The sequence below is a fragment of the Tachyglossus aculeatus genome, chromosome 26, assembly GCF_015852505.1.
Source record: "Tachyglossus aculeatus isolate mTacAcu1 chromosome 26, mTacAcu1.pri, whole genome shotgun sequence".
NCBI classification, from domain to species: domain Eukaryota; kingdom Metazoa; phylum Chordata; class Mammalia; order Monotremata; family Tachyglossidae; genus Tachyglossus; species Tachyglossus aculeatus.
In genome coordinates, this window is record NC_052091.1 from 19,127,720 (window position 1) to 19,145,422 (window position 17,703).

Consider the following 17,703-nt stretch of genomic DNA (forward strand, 5'->3'; position numbering starts at 1 on the left):
CAGCAATGGGGCAGATACAAGATACAGAGAAGCAGCGTGGCTCAGTGGAAAGAGCCCGGGCTTGGGAGTCAGAGGTCAGGGGTTCAAATCCCTGCACTGCCAATTGTCAGCTGTGTGGCTTTAGGCAAGTCACTTAACTTCTCTGGGCCTCAGTTCCCTCATCTGTAAAATGGGGATTAAGACTGGGAGCCCCCCGTGGGTCAACCTCATCACCCTGTATCCCCCCAGTGCTTAGAACTGTTGTATGTTCTGACCTTCCTTCTAGTATGTAAAATTTAATTCAGGATTTGGGCTTGTCCTCTATTTTTGTAGCAATGATAACTCAGATCTATTTTACGTTACTCATTTTATTCATCTACCCAGTAGCATAGACTGTTCTCTTTAAATACAGTAGTCGCACAGTTAGTGCTTTGCACATAGTAAGTGCTTAACAAATACCATCATTACTATTATTCTTCTTCTCTGTGCCTGTTACCTCATCTGTAAAATGGGGATTAAGACTGAGCACCCCCATGGAACAACCTGATCACCTTGTAAGCTCGCCAGCGCATAGAACAGTGCTTTGCACATAGTAAGCGCTTAATAAATGCCATCATTATTATTATTACAGTGCCTGGCACATAGTAAGTGCCTAACAAATACCATCATTATTATCATCATTACCTGGCTGGTTCTGCTAGCACTAAGGGGATGAAACTGTAGCCCAAGGCTCACCTCTGCCTCAGTCCCATGGTGTGAGTCCCTGGTCCTCAGAGCTACAAATATGGGGGGCAGCAAGGTGCCCGTTCTGGGGTACAGACGGCTTTAAAAGTCGCCCCTTTGCCCTGCCCATTGGCTCGGGTGGTCCAGACCCCGAGTACATCAGGCAGGAGGAGATGATGATGATGGTATTGTCTCCCCCTTTTAGACTGTGAGCCCACTGTTGGGTAGGGACTGTCTCTATATGTTACCAGCTTGTACTTCCCAAGCGCTTAGTCACAGTAAGCGCTCAAAAAATACGATTGATGATGATGATGGTATTTGTTAAGCACTGTTTTAAAGGCTGGGGTAGATACAAGCTATTCAAGGATGGACACAGTCCCTGTCTCACTCACCACGGAGCTCACAGACTTCATTCCCTCAGATGAGGGAGCTGAGGCCCAGGGATTAGAGATAGTGACACTGCCAGAAAAGCGCTGTAATATACAAAGCATTTAATTTTAACACAATTCTACAACGCGAGTCTCGAAAACTTTAGCTCTGTTTATCACTCGTATTCACTTGGTACAATGCGGCCGACATCGGGTCATGCTCCTACGACCTTGTCGTAAGACAAGGTCGTGGGACACAGTTTTTGATGGGCTGAACAGTTTGAAGACAACTGATGGAGGACTCTAAGCCACGGGAAGCAGCGGGTTGCCCAGATTTTGACCTTAAATCCTGCAAAATATACCCAGGGTTCGTGTCTTCTGAGCCAAGACCACGTTATTGGCTTTCGGTCTCTGGAAGAACTTCCTGTCCAGAAATCATTTCCTCCAAGGACGATGTCTGTATCTCACCTTTTCTGGCTCACGTGGTCTCTGTCTGTTTTTTCAGTTTTGCCAAAATCTCCTCCGGGGTGGTGGCTGACAGGATCTTTATGACTTTTTCACGAGATTTACCGCCCTGGGTCGAAAGGGAAATAAAATACCGGATTAAGGAAAAGGCAATAATGACTTTGAAGTCCGCAACAAAGGCGGGGGGACTCCAAAACTTGGAGGTGAGAATGGTAGCCGGAGGGGAAAAGGTTCCCCAAACCCTCCCTACCCAACCCTATGGACCCATCTGCCTCTCTGCCTGCCGCCTCCCCACAACTCCTGACTCTTGTCCTGACCAATCAATCAATCAATCGTATTTATTGAGCGCTTACTGTGTGCAGAGCACTGTACTAAGCGCTTGGGAAGTCCAAGTTGGCAACATATAGAGACAGTCCCTACCCAACAGTGGGCTCACAGTCTAAAAGGGGGAGACAGAGCACCAAACCAAACATACTAACAAAATAGAATAGATATGTAATCACTAATCGCTTTAAAAATGACTCGCTGTCTTGGATAAAATGGGGGCCGCTCCTTATGGATTGCAACGTTTTTTTCCAGGATTCACTTAGTGCATATTTAATACAATGCTGGAATCCTCATTTTCAAATCTGTATTAACTACAAACCGGGTCATAAAACGAATCCTGGCGGAAAATGCCTTACTGATCATTTTAAACAGGAACTACGGGAACGATTCCTTTCTTCAGTGCGTGGCTCTGTGGAAAGAGCCCGGGCTTTGGAGTCAGGTCATGGGTTCGAATCCCGTCTCCGCCAGTTGTCAGCTGTGTGACTTTGGGCAAGTCACTTAACTTGTCTGTGCCTCAGTTACCTCATCTGTACAATGGGGATTAAGCCTGTGAGCCCCCTGTGGGACAACCTGATCACCTTGTAACCTCCCCAGCGCTTAGAACAGTGCTTTGCACGTAGTAAGCACGTAATAAATGCCATCATCATTATTATTATTATTACGGTATTTCATTCATTTGTATTTGAGTGCTTACTGTGTGCAGAGCACATACTAAGCGCATGGGAGAGCACAATACAACAAGAAGCAGACACATTCCTTGCGGTATTTGTTACGCTCTACGTATGAGCCAAGCACCGCTGCGGGGACTGGTGTAGATACAAGCTAGGCGGGTTGGACACAAAGTGACCTTAGTCTTCATCTCCATTTTACAAATGAGGAAACCGAGGCCCAGAAAAGTGAAATGACGTGCCTGAGGTTACACGGCAGACAAGGGGCAGAGCCGGGATTAGAACCCAGGTCGTTCTGGTGCCCAGGCCCATGTTCTATCCACTAGGCCATCCTCCTCAGGGAGGAGGGTTAATCAATCAATCGTATTTATTGGGCGCTTACTGTGTGCACAGCACCGTACTAAGCGCTTGGGAAGTACAAGTTAATGACTTACAGTGCTCGGCACACAGTGAGTACTCAATAAATACGATTGTTTGATCCATCTTGAAACTAGCTCCTGATCCATTTCAAGGATTGTGAGCCCTTTGAGGAACAGAGTTGCTGATTTTCAGGGCTTGGTGCCCAGTAAGCGCTCAATAAATATGATGGATCGATCTGAAACAGGAACCACTTGATCGATTGTGAGCCCCTTGAGGAACAGAGTCGCTGATTTTCAGGGCTTGGTGCACAGGAAGCGCTTAATAAATATGATGGATCGATCTGTTGGGTAGGGACTGTCTCTATATGTTGCCAATTTGTACTTCCCAAGCGCTTAGTACAGTGCTCTGCACATAGTAAGCGCTCAATAAATACGATTGATGATGATGATCTGAAACAGGAACCGTTTGATCGATTGTGAGCCCCCTCAGCGAACAGGGTCCATCATGTCTAATGCCCACCTGTAGACTCTTTCCCGGGATTTTGTACACGGTAAGCGCTTACAAAACACTCCCGCTACTGATGGAGTGTAAAATTGTTTTAAGAGACTTTTCCTCCCCCACAGCAAAGATGCTTCCCAAGGACCATTGGCAACTCTCTACTCGTGACTTGGAAAGCTCACCCTTGCAACACAGTAATACCAGGAAATTGAAACTTTGAAATGGAAAGCTTCATTTCTGCTCATTGCCGATGCAAAAAAAAAAAAAAGCTTAATTGAAATTCTGAGTTGTAAATTAGCATATTCATCTGTACACCAACAGTGGGATGGAACTCATGTCTGTCTGCCCGTCTCGTTGCGGGCGGGGAATGCGTGTCTGTTAAATTGGTCTCTCATCCTCTTCCGAATACTTAGTCCACTGCCCCACACACTGTAAGTGCTCAATAAATATGAATGACTAACGAGGGCCAAAAAAGCGTTGCCTAGTGGCTATGAGCCCGGGCCTAGGAATCAGAAGGACCTCATTTCTACTCCCAGCTCCACCACTTGTCTGCTGTGTGACCTTGGGCCAGTCCCTTCACTTCTCTTCGCCTCAGTTCCCTCACCTGTAAAATGGGGATTAAGACTGTGAATTCCATGTTGGATAGGGACTCTGACCTGACTACCACAGTGCTTGGCACATAGTAAGTATATAACAAGTCCCATAATTATTATTCTCTTTGCCTCAGTTACCTCCTCTGTAAAATGGGACTGTCCGACCTGATCGCCTCGTAGCTACCCCAGTGCTTAGAACAATGCCTAGCAGGTAGTAAGCGCTTAACAAACACCATTTTTAAAAAATGTAAAATTCCTGGATTAGCCCAACTGGCACAACCCAATCAAAAATTAAATCCCACAAAGCCCAATCAACGATGGAACTGGGTGGTGATTTATACTGGCTTAACTGGAGTTGCTTCCTTTTTTTCCCCCTCCTTTGGTTTCTACTTTTCTGCACTACTTGCTAAAAAGAAAAATCAATATAAACACAAATAGGGATTGTGATCTATGGTGTTCAATAATAATAATGTCTGTTTCCTTGTCTCATGGGCATTGCTATCTATGGTGTTCAATAATAATAATGTCTGTTGTCTCATGGGCAGGGAGAGAGACATTGTTGTTGTTATTATTATTGTATTTGTTAAGCACTTGTTATGTGCCAGGCACTGAACTAAGCGCTGAGACAGATACAAGAAAATCGAATTGGACACAGTCCCTGTGCCTCAAGGGGCTCTCAGTCTTCATCCCCATTTTATAGATGAGGTAATTGAGGCCCATGGTCACACAGCAGATAAGTGGCGGAGGCGGGATTAGAACCCAGGCCCCGACTCTAGTCACGAGGCCTCCCATTGAAAAAAAGAAGACGGCAAGTGGGACCACGTACCCTGTCTAGGACGACGTCGCTCTTCCTCAGCTCTAGGATCTTGGCCAGGAAGCGACACAGCTCTGCGTTGGCCTCCCCTTCGGACGGGGGTGCTGCGATGGCCACCCCCACGGCCTCCACGCTCACATCTGCAACCGACAGATGGACCGCTCGGCTGTTAGACACGCGAGGTTCGTCATCTCCGTCGCACCGCGGATTAAAGCACGGATAATTCGGGACACGGAAAACCTGGGTTACCCTTAACCGGTGGACACACGCTCGCGCGGACTACGGTAGCTTTCTGGATTTCCGTTCCTTCTCCTGGAAATGGAGCCTATGCCATGCACTGAACAGAAGGCCCTGGATAATAGTAATAATAATCACGATGGTATTTAAGCGCTTACTATGTGCCAGGCACTGCACTAAGCGCCGGGGCGGACACAAATTGAGTTGGACGCAGCCCCTGTCCCGCATGGGGCTCACAGTCTCAATTCCCGTTCCCCAGATGAGGCAGTTGGGGCGCGGAGAAGTGAAGTGACTTGCCCAAGGTCACACAGCAGACAAGCGGCGGAGCTGGGATTAGAACCCACGACCTTGCTGCTGCTGCTGATGGTATTTGTTAAGCGCTTACTATGTGCAAAGCGCTGTTCTAAGCGCTGGGGGGGGGGTTACAAGGTGATCAGTTTGTCCCACGTGGGGCTCACAATCTTAATTCCCATTTTACATTCATTCATTCAATCGCATTTATTGAGCGCTTACTGTAAGTGGGGCTCACAGTCTTAATTCCCATCTTACATTCATTCATTCAATCGTATTTATTGAGCGCTTACTGTACGTGGGGCTCACAGTCTTAATTCCCATTTTACATTCATTCATTCAATTGTATTGATTGAGCGCTTACTGTGTGCAGAGCACTGTACTAAGCGCTTGGGAAGTACAAGCTGGCAACATATAAGATGAGGTAACTGGGGGCACAGAGAAATTAAGTGCCTTGCCCAAAGTCACGCAGCTGACGATTGGCGGAGCCGGGATTTGAACCCATGACCTCTGACTCCAAAGCCCGGGCTCTTTCCACTGAGCCACGGTAGAGAAAGAAAAGCTGGAGATGGTTTCCAGGAAGCAATTTTCTCCTTTTTGACCTTTAAATATTCTCTTTTCTTGCCTTGAAGGCCTTAGGTAGAGAAATCCAAGCTGGGGGTGTTTGCATGAAGCAAATTGCCCCTTTTCCACCTCAAACGTTCCCTCATTCATGCTCAGTTCAGAGGCTTTGGAGGCCTGAGGTGGAGTTAGGAGCAGGAGGAGATAATAATAATAATAATAATGGCATTTATTAAGCGCTGACTATGTGCAAAGCACTGTTCTAAGCGCTGGGGGATACAAGGTGATCAGGTCCCACGTGGGGCTCACAGTCTTAATCCCATTTTACAGATGAGGTAACTGAGGCACAGAGAAGTTAAGTGGCTTGCCCAAGGCCGCACAGCTGACAAGTGGTGGAGCCGGGATTCGAACCCATGACCTCTGACTCCAAAGCCCGTGCTCTTTCCATTAAGCCAGAAGCCAATTTCTCCTATGGGACCCTCAACTGTTCTCTTGAAGCCTCTCAAATAGGAGAGGTTTTGCATGAAGCAAAATTCTCCTTATTTTCAACCCAGATATTGCCTTTTCAGACTTTAGGAAGAGAAAGTGTAGCAGGAGATTTTTTTTTTGTATAAAGCAAATTTCCTCTTTTTCACCTCCGATATTCTCTTCGGTGGCCTTAAAGAGCCGCTAGGTAGAGAAATAAAACTGGAGGTTCCTTGAAGCAAATTTCTCCTTCGGCACAGCTGATGTTCTCTCAAAGCACAGGAGACATTCGATAGAGAAATGAAAACTGGAGGCTGTTTGCGTGAAGCTAATTCCTCCCTTTCCACCTCAAATATCATCGTGAAGGTCTTGAAGCCCGCCTTTGGTAGGAAAATGAAATCTGGGGAATTTTGGCACGGAGCATATTTCTCCTCTGGCACCTCAACCACTCCCTATCCGTTCTGCAATACGAGGCCTCGGAGACACGAGGAGATGTCTCGGCACCCAGCAAATCTCTCCTTTCCCTCCTCATCTATTTTCTTTAAATCCTTACAGAGACAAAGAAGCGGGAGCAAAATCCTCCTTTTTTAACCCTATTGTATCTTTTCAGGCAGTGAAGACCTTTTAGACTATGAGCCCACTGTTGGGTAGGGACTGTCTCTATATGTTGCCAACTTGTACTTCCCAAGCGCTTAGTACAGTGCTCTGCACACAGTAAGTGCTCAATAAATACGATTGATGATGACAATGATGACCTTCTGGGTCCCAGGCCCGTGCTCTATCTCCTATGCCATGCTACTTTCATTCATTCATTCATTCAATCGTATTTATTGAGCGCTTACTGTGTGCGGAGCACTGTACTAAGCGCTTGGGAAGTCCAAGTCGGCGACATATAGAGACGGTCCCTACCCAACAACGGGCTCACGGTCTAGAAGACTGGGTGCTTCTCAACTGGGTGCCGGTTTGGGTGCAATTATAATAATAATTGAGGATAATAACTGGGAGCAGCGTAGCTTAGAGGCTAGAGCATGGGCTTGGGAGTTGGAAGGACCCGGGTTCTAATCCCGGCTCTCCCCCTTGTCTGCTGTGTGTGACCCTGGGCAAGTCATTTCACTTCTCTGGGCCTCAGTTCCCTCATCTGGAAAACGGGGATAAGAGTGGGAGTCCCATGTGGGACAGGGACTGTGTCCAACCTGATTAACTTGTATCTACTCCAGTGCTTGGCATCATCATCATCATCAATCGTATTTATTGAGCGCTAACTATGTGCAGAGCACTGTACTAAGCGCTTGGGAAGTACAAATTGGCAACATAAGTAATTGTGTTACTGGCACACATTAAGGGCTTAACAATTACCATTATTATTTAGCATTATTATGCCTCCTTCCAGCCTGGCCTCCCCCATCGATCCGTCCGTCCCCCCCCACCCCCGCATTCATCCTCTCCCTCACGAGGGTCTTCTCCGAAACCGTGGTATTCCAAGGGGAATATGCTGGAATGGGCTTGGAAAGAGGATGGACTGGCAAAACCCCTTCAGGAGAGTTCGAGTACTTATGATAATAATGATAATGACGATGATGATGGCATTTATTAAGCGCTTACTATGTGCAAAGCACCGTTCGAAGCGCCGGGGAGGTTACAAAGTGAGGTTGTCCCACGCGGGGCTCACAGTCTTCGTCCCCATTTTCCAGATGAGGGAACCGAGGCCCAGAGAAGTGAAGGGACTTGCCCAAAGTCACCCAGCTGACAATTGGCGGGGCCGGGATTTGAACCCGTGACCTCTGACTCCAAAGCCCGGGCTCTTCCCACTGAGCCACGCTGCTTCTCGATGTGCCAAGCACTGTGCTAAGTGCTACGGTAAGTACAGGATAACTGCATCAGAGTCAGTCCCTGTCCCACTTGGGGCTCTCAGTCTGACGGGAAGGGAGAACGGGGATTTAATCCTCATTTTATAGATCAATCAATCGTATTTACTGAGCGCTTACTGTGCGCAGCGCACTGTACTAAGCGCTTGGGAAGTACAAGTTGGCAACATCTAGATGTTGGCAATATATAGACGTGGAAACTGAGGCCCAGAGAAGTCACCTCCAGACTGTAAGCTCGTTGTGGGCACGGAATGTGCTTATTGTTCTATTGTCATCATCATCAATCGTATTTATTGAGCGCTTACTATGTGCAGAGCACTGTAGATCAATCAATCAATCAATCGTATTTATTGAGCGCTTACTGTGCGCAGCGCACTGTACTAAGCGCTTGGGAAGTACAAGTTGGCAACATCTAGATGTTGGCAATATACAGACGTGGAAACTGAGGCCCAGAGAAGTCACCTCCAGACTGTAAGCTCGTTGTGGGCACGGAATGTGCTTACTGTTCTATTGTCATCATCATCATCAATCGTATTTACTGAGCGCTTACTATGTGCAGAGCACTGTAGATCAATCAATCAATCGTATTTATTGAGCGCTTACTGTGCGCAGCGCACTGTACTAAGCGCTTGGGAAGTACAAGTTGGCAACATCTAGATGTTGGCAATATACAGACGTGGAAACTGAGGCCCAGAGAAGTCACCTCTAGACTGTAAGCTCGTTGTGGGCACGGAATGTGCTTATTGTTCTATTGTCATCATCATCATCAATCGTATTTATTGAGCGCTTACTATGTGCAGAGCACTGTAGATCAATCAATCAATCAATCAATCGTATTTATTGAGCGCTTACTGTGCGCAGCGCACTGTACTAAGCGCTTGGGAAGTACAAGTTGGCAACATCTAGATGTTGGCAATATACAGACGTGGAAACTGAGGCCCAGAGAAGTCACCTCCAGACTGTAAGCTCGTTGTGGGCACGGAATGTGCTTATTGTTCTATTGTCGTCATCATCATCAATCGTATTTACTGAGCGCTTACTATGTGCAGAGCACTGTAGATCAATCAATCAATCGTATTTATTGAGCGCTTACTGTGCGCAGCGCACTGTACTAAGCGCTTGGGAAGTACAAGTTGGCAACATCTAGATGTTGGCAATATACAGACGTGGAAACTGAGGCCCAGAGAAGTCACCTCCAGACTGTAAGCTCGTTGTGGGCACGGAATGTGCTTACTGTTCTATTGTCATCATCATCATCAATCGTATTTATTGAGCGCTTACTATGTGCAGAGCACTGTAGATCAATCAATCAATCAATCAATCGTATTTATTGAGCGCTTACTGTGCGCAGCGCACTGTACTAAGCGCTTGGGAAGTACAAGTTGGCAACATCTAGATGTTGGCAATATACAGACGTGGAAACTGAGGCCCAGAGAAGTCACCTCCAGACTGTAAGCTTGTTGTGGGCACGGAATGTGCTTATTGTTCTATTGTCGTCATCATCATCAATCGTATTTATTGAGCGCTTACTATGTGCAGAGCACTGTAGATCAATCAATCAATCAATCGTATTTACTGAGCGCTTACTGTGCGCAGCGCACTGTACTAAGCGCTTGGGAAGTACAAGTTGGCAACATCTAGATGTTGGCAATATACAGACGTGGAAACTGAGGCCCAAAGAAGTCACCTCCAGACTGTAAGCTCGTTGTGGGCACGGAATGTGCTTTTTGTTCTATTGTCATCAATCGTATTTATTGAGCGCTTACTATGTGCAGAGCACTGTACTGAGCGCTGTCTACTGTCCTCTCCCAAGCGCTTAGTACAGTGCTCTGCACACAGTAAGCGCTCACTCAATACAACTGAACAACCAGGCCCAGCTGAGCCCGGTCCGAGTGCTCTGCACGTAGGAAGCGCTCAACCGACAGACCATCGTCATCAGTCGTATTTATTGAGCGCTTGCTGCGTGCAGAGCACTGTACTAAGCGCTTGGGAAGGGCAAGCTGGCAAGACGGTGACTTGGGGCGGGCCCCGGGGTCCTACCTGTCACGGCGTTCTGCTTGGCACCGGGCTTGGCGTGGACGGCGACGGTCACCGCGCCGCTCTTGTCGATGCCAACCGGGCCCGCGGGCGGCGGGGGCTTCGGGGACCCCCGGGCCGGGCCTTTCCCCTGCGGCGGCGGCGGGGGGAGAGGAGGGAAACAGGTCACCACCGGTGCCCGGCCTCAGTCGCTCTGCCGTCCCTCGCAGAGGGTCCTTACCCACCGACGGTTACGCTCTAGTACTCTCCCAGGCGCTCAGTGCATCATCATCATCATCATCAACCGTATTTATTGAGCGCGTACTATGTGCAGAGCACTGGACTAAGCACTTGGGAAGTCCAAGTTGGCAACATCTAGAGACAGTCCCTACCCAACAGTGGGCTCACAGTCTATACGGGGGAGACAGAGAACCAAACCAAACATACCAACAAAATAAAATAAATAGACTAGATATGTACGAGTAAAATAAATAAATAGAGTAATAAATATGTACAAACATAAAGCGCTCAATAAATACTACCGACGGATTGACTGACAGCTGGGGATGGCGGCTCTCCCCCCCTCCCAGAACAGAGAAGCAGCGTGGCTCAATGGGAAAGAGCCCGGGCTTTGGAGTCGGAGGTCATGGGTTCAAGTCCCGGCTCTGCCAACCGTCAGCTGTGTGACTTTGGGCAAGTCACTTCGCTTCTCTGGGCCTCGGTTCCCTCATCTGGAAAATGGGGAGGAAGACTGGGAGCCCCACGTGGGACAACCTGATTGCCTTGTCACCTCCCCGGCGCTTAGAACAGTGCTTTGCACATGGTAAGCGCTTAATAAATGCCATTAAAAAAAAAAAAAAATCTGCTGGAGACCACAGTGAGCGCTCCTTAAATCCAGCGCTTAAAACAGTGCTTTGCATATAGTAAGCGCGTAACAAATAATAGTATATATAATAATATGATGGCATTTGTTATGCACTTTTATAATAATAATAATGTCTCCCCCCTCCCACAATTCTGCTGGAGACCACAGTGCTCTGCACACTGAGCGCCCCTTAAATCCGGCGCTTAAAACAGTGCTTTGCATATAGTAAGCGCGTAACAAATAATAGTATATGATAATATGATGGCATTTGTTATGCACTGCTCTAATAATAATAATAATAACGTCTCCCGCCCTCCCACAATTCTGCTGGAGACCACAGTGCTCTGCATACTGAGCGCTCCTTAAATCCAGCGCTTAAAACAGTGCTTTGCATATAGTAAGCACGTAACAAATAATAGTATATAATAATATGATGGCATTTGTTATGCACTTTTATAATAATAATAATAATAATGTCTCCCCCCTCCCACAATTCTGCTGGAGACCACAGTGCTCTGCACACTGAGCGCCCCTTAAATCCGGCGCTTAAAACAGTGCTTTGCATATAGTAAGTGCGTAACAAATAATAGTATATAATAATATGATGGCATGTTATGCACTGTTCTAATAATAATAATAATAATAATAATGTCTCCCCCCTCCCATAATTCTGCTGGAGACCACAGTGGTCTGCACACTGAGCGCCCATTAAATCCAGCGCTTAAAACAGTGCTTTGCATATAGTAAGCGCGTAGCAAATAATAGTATATAATAATATGATGGCATTTGTTATGCACTGTTATAATAATAATAATAATAATAATGTCTCCCCCCTCCCACAATTCTGCTGGAGACCACAGTGCTCTGCACACTGAGCGCCCATTAAATCCAGCGCTTAAAACAGTGCTTTGCGTATAGTAAGCGTGTAACAAATAATAGTATATAATAATATGATGGCATTTGTTATGCACTGCTCTAATAATAATAATAATAATAATGTCTCCCCCCTCCCAGAATTCTGCTGAAGACCACAGTGCTCTGCACTGAGCGCCCATTAAATCCAGCGCTTAAAACAGTGCTTTGCATATAGTAAGCGCGTAACAAATAACAGTATATAATAATATGATGGCATTTGTTATGCACTGCTCTAATAATAATAATAATAATGTCTCCCCCCTCCCACAATTCTGCTGGAGACCACAGTGCTCTGCACACTAAGCGCTCATTAAATCCAGCGCTTAAAACAGTGCTTTGCGTATAGGAAGCGCGTAACAAATAATAATATATAATAATATGATGGCATTTGTTATGCACTGTTCTAATAATAATAATAATAATAATGTCTCCCCCCTCCCACAATTCTGCTGGAGACCACAGTGCTCTGCACACTAAGCGCTCATTAAATCCAGCGCTTAAAACAGTGCTTTGCATATAGTAAGCGCGTAACAAATAATAGTATGTAATAATATGATGGCATCTGTTATGCACCGTTTTAATAATAATAATAATAATAATAATAATAATAATAATGTCTCCCCCCTCCCAGAATTCTGCTGGAGACCACAGTGCTCTGCACACTGAGCGCTCCTTAAATCCAGCGCTTAAAACAGTGCTTTGCATATAGTAAGCACGTAACAAATAATAGTATATAATAATATGATGGCATTTGTTATGCATCATCATCATCATCAATCGTATTTACTGAGCGCTTACTATGTGCAGAGCACTGTACTAAGCGCTTGGGAAGTATGCAATAATAATAATAATTTATAATAATAACAAATAATAGTATATAATAATATGATGGCATTTGTTATGCACTGTTCTAATAATAATAATAATAATAATAATAATGGTATTTATTAAGCGCATACTATGTGCAAAGCACTGTTCTAAGCGCTGGGGACAATACAAGGTGATCAGGTCGTCCCACGGTGGGCTCACAGTCTTCATCCCCATTTGACAGATGAGGGAACCGGGGCACAGAAAAGTTAAGTGACTTGTCCAAAGTCACACAGCGGACACGCGGCAGAGTCGGGATTTGAAGGTCGACTCCCAAGTCCGGGCTCTTTCCTCGAAGCCCCGCTGCTTCTCGGCGTGCCGTCATCATTATTATTATTTCCACTGATTAAGAGGGAGACCAACCCGATTGCCTTCTATCAACGGCAGTGCTTAGAGCGGTGCTTGGCACACAGTAAGTGCTTACCAAGTACCAGAATTATTAATTATTGATAATAACCGTGGTATTTGTTAAGAGCTTCCTGTGTGCCGGACACTGTCCGAAGGGGGCTGTACCCCAGCACGTAGAACAGTGCTTCACACGAACTAAGCACTTAACAAATACCATCATTATTATACAATATTATATTAATATTATATTATTATACAATTATTATCCAATTATTATCCGCCTCCTCTCCAACGTCACCCCCTCCTCATGCGCGTCAGACCCCATTCCTAAAACTGTCCCCCCTCCCCTCCTCCACTGCCATCTTCAACCACTCAGTCTCCGGTGGCTTCTTGCCCACTGTCTTCAAACCTGCCCGCGTCTAGAGAAGCAGCGTGGCTCAGAGGAAAGAGCCCGGGCTTGGGATTCAGAGGTCATGGGTTCTAATCCCCCCACATGTCTGCGGTGTGACCTTGGGCAAGTCACTTCACTTCTCTGCGCCTCGGTTCCCTCATCCGGAAAATGGGGAGGAAGACTGTGAGCCCACGTGGGACAACCACATCACCTTGCATCCTCCCCAGCGCTTAGAACAGTGCTTTGCACATAGTAAGCGCTTAACAAATGCCGTCATCATCATCATCCTCCATCCTTAAAAATCCCTCCCTTGACCCCACAGCCCGCTCCGGGTATCGCCCCATGTCCCTCCTACCCTTCCTTCCCAAACTCCTAGAGCAAGTCGTCTACACCCGCTGCCTCGAATTCCTCAAATCCAACTGTCTCCTGGACCCCCTCTAATCTGGCTTCCGTCCCCTCCACTCCACCGAAGCCGCCCTCCCAAAGGTCACCAATGACCTCCTCCTTGCCAAATCCAATGGCTCCTCCTCCATCCTAATCCTCCTCGACCTGCCTTTGACGCTGTTGACCATCCCCTTCTCCTCAACACGTTATCCAACCTGATTCCGTCCTCTCCTGGTTCTCCTCTTATCAGCGCTTAGAACAGCGCTTTGCACATGGTAAGCACTTAATAAATGCCATTATTATTATTATTATCACTCTGGCTGTTCATTCTCGGCCTCCTTTGCAGGCTCTTCCTCTGCCTCCCATCCCCTTACAGTAGGGGTTCCTCAAGGGTCAGTTCTCGGTCCCCTTCTGTTCTCCATCTACACTCACTCCCTTGGTGACCTCATTCGCTCCCACGGCTTCAACTATCATCTCTACGCCGATGACCCCCAAATCTCCATCTCTGCCCCTGCTCTCTCTCCCTCCCTCCAGGCTCGTATCTCCTCCTGCCTTCAGGACATCTCCATCTGGATGTCCGCCCGCCATCTAAAACTCGTGTCCAAGACTGAGCTCCTTATCTTCCCTCCCAAGCCCTGTCCTCTCCCTGACTTGCCCATCACTGTAGACGGCACTACCACTAGACTTGGCATGACTGACTCCATTTTGTGCAGGCCGAGAGCAACTCCTTTTTGTATTTATGCAAGGCTCAACAACAGGTAACACCTGTCTATGCAAGGTCGAAGGGCCGGTAACAAGTAACTCCCGTCTGTATAAGGCTGTGAGAACAGAGACTAATGAGAATTTACAACCATCCTGTCGGTCCTCATTGGTTCCCTGAAGTTCCCATTGCTCGCTCCTGCTTAACAGATTCATTCATTCATTCAATCGTATTTATTCATTCATTCACTCATTCCATCGTCATCGTCATCATCAACATCAATCGTATTTATTGAGCGCTTACTATGTGCAGAGCACTGTACTAAGCGCTTGGGAAGTACAAACTGGCAACACATAGAGACAGTCCCTACCCACCAGTGGGCTCACAGTCTAAAAGGGGGAGACAGAGAACAAAACCAAACATACCAACAAAATAAAATAAATAGGATGGATATGTACAAGTAAAATAAATAAATAGAGTAATAAATATGTATTTATGAAGCGCTTACTGTGTGCAGAGCAGTGTACTAAGCGCTTGGGAAGTCCAATTTGGCAACATATAGAGACGGTCCCTACCCAACTGTGGGCTCACTGTCTAGAGGGGGGAGACAGACAACAAAACAAAACGTATTAACAAAATAAAATAAGTAGAATAAATATGTACAAGTAAAATAGAGTAATAAATATGTACAAATATATAAATACAGGTGCTGTGGGGAGGGGAAGGAGGTAAGGTGGGGGGATGGGGACGGGGAGGAGGGGAGAAGGAAGGAGGGGGCTCAGTCTGGGAAGGCCTCCTGGAGGAGGTGAGCTCTCAGTAGGGCTTTGAAGGGAGGAAGAGAACTAGCTTGGCATCATTATTATTATTATTATTAAGCGCTTACTATGTGCCAATCACTGTTCTAAGCGCTGAGCACACTGCTTCCCCACAAATGCAGAGAAGCAGAGAACAGTGCTTGTCCTCTCCCCCTCGTCCCCCTCTCCAACCCCCCCATCTTACCTCCTTCCCTTCCCCACAGCACCTGTGCATACGTATATATGTTTGTACATATTTGTTACTCTATTTATTTTACTTGTACATATCTATTCTATTTATTTTATATTGTTAGTATGTTTGGTTTTGTTCTGTCTCCCCCTCTTAGACTGTGAGCCCACTGTTGGGCAGGGACTGTCTATATGTTGCCAACTTGTACTTCCCAAGCGCTTAGTACAGTGCTCTGCACACAGTAAGCGCTCAATACGATTGATGATGATGATGATGGCACATAGTAAGCGCTTAACAAATACCAACATTATTATTAAATCCCATTGATTGAGGAAAGGGGAGCTCCCTCCACCCCCCGCCAAGCTATCTCTCTTCCTCCCTTCAAAGGCCTACTGAGAGCTCACCTCCTCCAGGAGGCCTTCCCACACTGAGCCCCCTCCTCCCCCTCCCCCCAGCACCTGTATATATGTATATATGTTTGTACGCATTTATTACTCTATTTTACTTGTACATATTTAGTCTATTTATTTCATTTGGTTTATATGTTTTGTTTTGTTCTCTGTCTCCCCCTTCTAGACCGTGAGCCCGCTGTTGGTTAGGGACTGTCTCTATATGTGGCCAACTTGGACTGCCCAAGCGCTTAGTCCAGTGCTCTGCACACAGGAAGCGCTCAATAAATACGACTGAATGAATGAACGCCCCCTGCCCCCCCCCCCCCATTTTTCCCGCTCACTTTTTTAGGCATCTCCGGCCCGGAAGCGAACGTGGCGGCTCTCCCAGCGTGCGCCCCCAAGCGTCCGTGGAGCATCCCGGCGCCGCGTGGCCCGCGTCGGCTTCCGTCCTGCGTGCTGCGCCCCCGCCCGGCGCATGCGCGTTGCGACCCTGCTGCGAAGGCGCATGCGCGCGCACACGCGCGAGCTGTTCCTCCGGCGGCGGCCGCCGGGGGGCGCTCCGGCCCGCAGTTTGTCTGCGCAGGCGCGCTGTTCCTCCGGCGGCAGCCGCCGGGGGGCGCGCCGGCCCGCAGCTTGTCTGCGCAGGCGCGCTGTTCATCCTGCTGCCGCTGGAGGGCGTTAGGCGCCTCCATCTTGTCAGCGAGGAATGGGCCCTTGCTCATTCATTCATTCATTCATCCATCCATCCATCCATTCATCCATCCATTCATCCATTCATCCATCCATTCATCCATCCAAGCTAGCTCTCTTCCTCCCTTCAAGACCCTACTGAGAGCTCACCTCCTCCAGGAGGCCTTCCCAGACTGAGCCCCCTCCTTCCTCTCCCCCTCCACCCCCTCTCCATCCCCCCCATCTTACCTCCTTCCCTTCCCCACAGCACCTGTATATATGTATATATGTTTGTACAGATTTATTACTCTATTTATTTATTTTACTTGTACATATCTATTCTATTTATTTTATTTTGTTAGTATGTTTGGCTTTGTTCTCTGTCTCCCCCTTTTAGACTGTGAGCCCACTGTTGGGTAGGGACTGTCTCTCTATGTTGCCAACTTGGACTTCCCAAGCGCTTAGTACAGTGCTCTGCACACAGTAAGCGCTCAATATATACGATTGATTGATCCATTCATTCATTCATTCAATCAATCGTACTTATTGAGCGCTTACTGTGTGCAGTAAGCGCTTGGGAAGTACAAGTTGGCAACATATAGAGACAGTCCCTACCCAACAGTGGGCTCACAGTCTATTCATTCATTCATTCACTCAATCGTATTTATTGAGCGCTTCCTGTGTGCAGAGCACTGGACTAAGCGCTTGGGAAGAACATGTCGGCAACAGATAGAGACGGTCCCTACCCAACAGCGGGCTCACGGTCTAGAAGGGGGAGACAGACAACAAAACAAAACATATAAACCAAATAAAATAAATAGAATAAATATGTACAAGTAAAATAAATAGTGTAATAAATATGTACAAACATATATACTTGGGAAGTACAAGTCGGCAACATATAGAGACGGTCCCTACCCAACAACGGGCTCACAGTCTAGAAGGGGGAGACAGACAA

The 17,703-nt window shown here is 47.0% G+C and overlaps 1 protein-coding gene across 2 annotated transcripts; it reads right to left on the reverse strand.

Moving 5' to 3' along the window:
• Nucleotides 1-1,101: 1,101 nt before the first annotated feature.
• C26H15orf40 (chromosome 26 C15orf40 homolog) lies at nucleotides 1,102-16,509 on the reverse strand. 2 transcript variants are annotated; one of them, XM_038767319.1, is made up of 5 exons: nucleotides 16,418-16,509; nucleotides 10,255-10,381; nucleotides 4,808-4,935; nucleotides 1,539-1,644; nucleotides 1,102-1,419 (listed from the first exon to the last, which is right to left on the reverse strand). In XM_038767319.1, the coding sequence occupies exons 1-4, from the start codon at nucleotides 16,490-16,492 to the stop codon at nucleotides 1,549-1,551; spliced, it is 426 nt and encodes a 141-aa protein (XP_038623247.1). In that variant the 5' UTR covers nucleotides 16,493-16,509; the 3' UTR covers nucleotides 1,102-1,419; nucleotides 1,539-1,548. The 2 variants fall into 2 exon arrangements, with proteins under 2 accessions (XP_038623247.1, XP_038623246.1); XM_038767318.1 differs by having other exon boundaries at nucleotides 1,104-1,644.
• Nucleotides 16,510-17,703: the final 1,194 nt, after the last annotated feature.

Bases quoted from the DNA above. Each gene is read 5' to 3' on its own strand.
- C26H15orf40 (XM_038767319.1), bottom strand. From the start codon at position 16,492: ATGCTCCACGGACGCTTGGGGGCGCACGCTGGGAGAGCCGCCACGTTC. The intron at 4,936-10,254 runs GTAGGACCCCGG...TGTCGGTTGCAG, and splicing joins CAAGCAGAACGCCGTGACAG to ATGTGAGCGTGGAGGCCGTG. The intron at 1,645-4,807 runs GTACGTGGTCCC...CTTTCGACCCAG, and splicing joins GCGACGTCGTCCTAGACAGG to GGCGGTAAATCTCGTGAAAA.